Source organism: Heteronotia binoei, chromosome 3 (assembly GCF_032191835.1).
Source record: "Heteronotia binoei isolate CCM8104 ecotype False Entrance Well chromosome 3, APGP_CSIRO_Hbin_v1, whole genome shotgun sequence".
NCBI classification, from domain to species: domain Eukaryota; kingdom Metazoa; phylum Chordata; class Lepidosauria; order Squamata; family Gekkonidae; genus Heteronotia; species Heteronotia binoei.
Window position 1 is genome coordinate 9252424 of NC_083225.1, and position 6000 is coordinate 9258423.

Below are 6000 nucleotides of genomic sequence, written 5' to 3' on the forward strand. Positions count from 1 at the left end.
CCTTGGTTATCAATACCATTTCAAGCCCATTTGAAAGTGCTGGTATTGACCATAAAATCTCAAAAGGCTGGGACCTCCAGCACACAAAGGAAAATGTAGCCCCCTGCATTTCTCCCCCTTTCAAGTATGTTCTTGATTGCAAAAAAAAAAAAAAAAAAAGTATTTGGGAGCTGCTAAGAGCTTGGGTTTTCTCAGTCTTTACCAACTGTATAGTACTAAGTGTGTCATCTGAGAGCTTCCACTTGAATGTCTCTGGGATTACCTGCTCTGGGTTAGGGAATACCTGGAGATTTTGGGGGTGGAGCCAGGGGAGGGGAAACCTCAGTGAGGCACAATGCCATAGAGTCCACCCTCCAAAACAGCCATTTTCTCCTCAAGGAATTGGATCTCTATAGTCTAGCAATATTAGGCCCCACACCTTTGATGTAGCCAATCCTCCGAGAGCTTACAAGGCTCTTTTTTGTAAGCTCTTGGAGGATTGGGTACATCAGGGGTGTGTGGCCTAACATGCAAAAGAGCTCCTGCTAGAATTCCACCCCTGGAGATCAATTGTAATTCTGGGGCCCCACTTGGAGGCTGTCTTCTATCCAATGTTTGGAAACTCATATTTTGGAGAGATTTGTGGTTTACAGTTGAGACTTGTTTAATGGTTTTCACAGTCTAATTCTCTTCCTCTCTCTCACACCCTCTTTCTTCCCTCTTCCCTGCCATCCACGCTCCTACCCCACTACAGATGGACCTCTTGGCCCTCGAGGATTAGCTGAAGCAACGGAGATGTGCACTCAAGAATGTCTGGTTCTGGGTCATTCAGACAACTGTTGGATGCCTCCTGCTTTGGGTTCCTACCAGCAGCCCAAGTCTCCACTGTCCACCTTTGCCCCTCCGAAGGAATGGGTTAAGAAAGACAAACTGGTGAATGGACATACATTGACCAGGACCTGGAAAGAAGATAGCAACAGAAACCAGTTCAGCGATCGAAAGCAGTTTGGCTCAGGGGAAGGCCATTTCAACCCCGGCCACATGACTGACATTCCTTTGGCCAACATGAAGGCCTACAAGCCGGCCTCGGCTGCCATGGAAAGTCCAAAGGAGAACCAGCTATAAGGAAAGGCTTCTTTGGAACAGTGGACTTTAGCCTAGTTAGACTTGCTAATACTGTGTGTGTGTGCGTGTGTGTCAAGAGCTTTATGTACTGAGTAGACCTCTAGAACTATGCGTCACATAGCAGAGATATGCGTAACCTTGTGGTGGCTCCACTGAACTGCAACGCAAGAGAGCATTTCTACTAGTTGTGTGCTTTTTGTTAAATAGACATAATCAAACTCTTACAGAGAACCTCTCCAGTTTGCAAATATCTTAATTTTTTTTTGTTTTCGCTTTGGTTTCCGGGGAGGGGACGAGGGACTTTGTTTGGGTTTTTCCTTTTCTTTTGTTTTTGACCCTGGACTGCTGCTGTGAACAGTCGAAGATCTATTTGGAGAGTAAGAGAGAGAAAAAGGTGGATTGCAACTGTTTTTTTTTTAAGCATATCCAATTAGAACAAAAAAAAAAATGTGTTATTGTTGCCATTGATCTAGTGCTGGGACTGCTATACTTGACATCCTTACCGAAACAAAGCAACTAAAATTACAAACATTAAACCTACTGTGCTATTAACTCTGTTAGTGGACACTCGTTAAGTCAATCAGTGTTCAAGTACTTGTAAATAGGATCAATTATTATTACTAACTTTTGTGTACTTATAACGTTCACCTAAAAATTTACTGTAGCATAATTCTGTGTTTCACAGTTGCTTTTTTCCCCTTTCTTTCTTTCATTTTGCTTCTTGTTGCTTTGGGTTTTTCCCCCCTCCTTTCTTTTGGTGATGGTGTTTCTGTGTTGATTGTCTGTCTGACACACAATGTTCCCAGGAACTCAAAACACTTGTGTTAAAAAAAAATTAAGGGGGAAAAGGAAGGAAAAAAAATCTATTATTTTGCTATTGTTCTTGTAAGCTTAAAACTATAAACCAATTCAAAAAAAAAATTGACTTGAAGCAAGAGCACTGAAATTTTAGCTGCTTTTAGGGTTTTTTTAAATTATTTTATCTGCCAAATAAAAGAGTGGGGAAGCAGGTGCCACTTAGGGTTCCCAACAATGTTTAAGCAAATTCTGTGAGATTTTTTGGGGGGCAGTGCCTGGGGAAGGTCAAGTTTGGGGGAAATGTGATGTCACTTCTGGGTGACACTCTAGGAATTTGCCTAATCTCTATAGTAAACGCCATAGAATCTTGGGGAAAATTCCTAGAGTCTCACCATGAAGACCATTTTTTTTCTTTTGCTCCTCAGTCTCTCAAGGATGGTAGATTGGAGCTGACACAGGAAATTCCCCGGTGCAGCCAGATAATTCAGAAGTCTAGCTCCAGCAGTGATAACAGCTATTTTACTAAGAAACTGTTAGCTGCCATCACACTGGACAGTAATACTCCAAAACAGCAGTAAGTGGAGGATTATATGCCAAGGACACAATTTGCTAGAAAGCTCTCCTGCACAATCCCTCATGGAATGAATCTGCTCAAGTGTCCACTCAGTTTAATGAGGCTAACACAGGAGATCTTTCTTAGTGCACTGCCCCCCAATACCGATGGTTAGTGATTGCTCTTTTTCTTTTACAATTGGGCCAAATGTGTGTCTATACCTAAGACAGTTTGTATTGCTCAAATGGCAGCGGTTGTGTTGATCCTCATCTGCATCGATGTTGTAGTAACACAAGTGTTTTTAGATCATAGCCACAAAATAAATAATATTTAATGTGTTGTGCCTTCATGATGTAACCAAGCATTCTCCTGGTAGGCTAGTTGGGGGAAAAACAAAAGGGTTCAATCTCTAATTCTTGCTGTTTAACTGTTTGTTACCATAGTTGGTCAATGCCTGGCAGGTACCAGTGCCGCGGTCACTTGACTCGAACCAGCAAAGTGATCCGTCGTATTAAATAAGATCTCAGTTGCACGTCAAACAAATCCTAATCTGACCATCCTTAGGTGGTTTTTATTTTCTTAAGGCATGACAGGACGATTTAAACATAGCATGCAACATAGCAGGAAAACAAAAGTCCTTAATGGGGAAAAAAAAAGAGGTAAAGTTATCTTATGCCACAGTTAAACATCTGCTAAAATAAATACACGAAACAAGGTCGCTAATATCGATGATTAATTTGTTCTTACCAAAAAAAAGAGAGAAATAAAACTAACTGAAGTTATTTTGTATATAGCAGTTCACATTTTCTTTCCTCCACAGTATATGAGCATAAAAATGGGATAGGGGTGCATTGCTTACTGCGGTACTTTTGTCAGTTTGTGAGGGGTGTTTGATGACTTTGACCGAATAAATATCTAAACAGTTATCCTTGTTACTGCTTTGCCAGCTCAACGTTATTTACAGTTATTCGGCTCTTGCAATAAATGTTCTGAATTCCTGATTGTCTTGTGGGAGTTCTTGGCCTAATGCCGAAAAGTCTTCCTTTAGTAAGCACTCTATTTAAACAGCACAAAACAAAAAGGGAGAGGGCGGAATATAAATTTACCCAAATAAAAAGCACCCTCGTTGTATACCTGAAGAAATGTTAGTTCATTTTAGCATAGGGTCGTCAGGTCCTCTGGGAGTGTGGAGAGCAGGGCAACTTCACTCTGCATGATGTCCCTGATGTGATGACATCATGCAGAAGTGATGTCATCATGCCAGGGATGCCGCACAGTGATGCTCTGGTATTTTGGGCAAAAAAATAGGGTTGCCATAGGATTTTGCCTAAAATACTGGAGCATTGCTCCATTGTGTCCCCAGCATGGTGATGTCACTTCCATGTGATGTCATCTGTCAAGCCCTGATTTTTCAATAAGGAAGTCCTTTGTTTTATTTCAAACAAACTACTTTATTTAAAACTCCAAGGTGCTCACTGGACATGGTCCTTGAAAAGACTGAGATAGCAAAGGTTACAAGATGCTATATAGGGTATCATAAACTGTTACAAAGAAGCGCTCTATTCGAATCTTGGGTTCAAAGGGTACAGCAGTAAATTTCCTTTATTCTACAAAAAACATTCTATCACCAACCCGACAACTGATAAGGACCTGTGAAGGGCCTGTGAATGCAGAGGAGTATGTGCTTTAGACATAGCAAGGCCAGTTACCATTATGTAACATTCTTGGCCAGATGGCAGAGTGTACGTGAAGAGTGGGGGTGCAGGCTTCCCCCCATGCAGGCCAGTGGTGGATTGGAGCCCACCAGGTCAGGATCTCTTACTTCTGCCTGGGGGCTAGCAACCCTATTTTAACACTGGGTGAAATCCAGCCCCAATTTTCAACATGACTGCTGGGAAGAACAATGGAAGTGAAGGAGACCCTAGATGTAAACTCAGACTGAGGAAGGCAAGTAACAGGTTGAGCCCTGTTTGGCTTGACAAAGCATGGCTGACAGATAAAGTGAGGTGGAAGTTGCTGTGCATCTGTCCCATTTCCTGGGGACATTGATCTGTAACTTCTTTTAATGTATTGGAAGACATTTCTCTACTAACTTCTTCTGTTTGGTGGAACAAATGTTAAAGTTGCTGTTCAAGGGAAAAGGTAAAGTTTGCCAGTTGCCAGTTTTTCTTTTCTTTTCAACAGGACTCTCCAGTTCTGGACAATCTCCATAAAATGATTTTAAATACTCATGAAATCCTGACAGGCATTAATCTGGACCCTCCAGATTTATCTCCACGTGAAATTTCGTTGTCGATTTAAAGAGCCCTGTCAAGAAATGGTGTTAATTTTGTTGAAATGTCTTTAACTCCTCAACTCCTCTTTTCAGGGAAACATATGATAGTGACATTCCATGATGTCATATAATAGCAGTCAACTTCTGAATTTCGGTGTCAGGAAGAAACACCAGGAGAAGGTCTCAACTTCTGTGACTTGTCGTGGGACCAATAGAACATATGAACATATGAAGCTGCCTTATACTGAATCAGACCCTTGGTCCATCCAAGTCAGTATTGTCTTCTCAGACTGGCAGTGGCTCTGCAGGGTCTCAAGCTGAGGTTTTTCACACCTATTTGCCTGGACCCTTTTTTGGAGATGCCAGGGATTGAACCTGGGACCTTCTGCTTCCCAAGCAGATGCCACCTTCCCAAGCAGATCCCAAGCAGATGCCACTGAGCCACCGTCCCTCCCCAGAGGATCTGGTTGGCCACTTTGTGAGACAGGATGTTGGATTATACGGATCGCTTCTCTGATCCAGCATGGCTTTTTATGTTCTTGTCATTGCACGTGGTGTTTTTGATGTCCCTTTCTTATTTCTTAAAAATACATCTTTGTTTAAATAGCGTGCAACAGGGGTAGCACAGGAGCTCTTTTGCATAGTAAGCCACACACCCCTGATGTAGCCAATCCTCCAAGAGCTTACAAGGCTCTTTTTGTAAGCTCTTGGAGGATTGGCTACATCCAGGGTGTGTGGCCTAATATGCAAAACAGCTCCTGCTAGAATTCCACCCCTGGTGTGCAATGATCCACACAACCCTACATATACATGACTTGTGAAAGGAACATCATCATCCTCTTTATATTACATATACAGATCTTCTGGAAAGCACGCAATTTCTCATGTTATTTGGACATCACTAGAATCCGTCCATAGATATGAAACCATGTAAATGCCTATTGATTTAGAAATCCTTCAAAAAAGATTATGCATCCATGTGATAAATGAAAATGACTGAAGAAATGCTATCCAAGGTCTCTGGTGGTGGTGGAAAGGGCCTTCAAGTCACAGCCAACTCATGGCAAACCTATAGGGATTTGAAGGCAAGAGATGTTCAGAGGTGGTTTGCCATTGCCTGCCTCTGTGTTGCGGCCATGGACTTCCTTGGATCTAATACTAACCAGAGCCAGTGCTGACCCTGCCACTAGGCCAACTAGGCAATTGTCTAAGGCACCGGCCTCCTGGGGGCATCAAATCAGGTGCCCCCCATGTGACCTGGGTGACTTTA

At 42.4% G+C, this 6000-nt stretch overlaps 1 protein-coding gene across 6 annotated transcripts in view; it reads left to right on the forward strand.

The window, feature by feature from the left end:
* Positions 1–2853, forward strand: part of PCDH9 (protocadherin 9) — a 1273931-nt gene extending 1271078 nt beyond the window's left edge. For all 6 annotated transcript variants that reach the window (XM_060233542.1, XM_060233545.1, XM_060233543.1 and 3 more), the window contains one exon: positions 734–2853. In XM_060233542.1, the coding sequence (XP_060089525.1) occupies positions 734–1104 (371 nt within the window). In that variant the 3' untranslated portion in view covers positions 1105–2853. The remainder of the gene's footprint in view (positions 1–733) is intronic.
* Positions 2854–6000: the final 3147 nt, after the last annotated feature.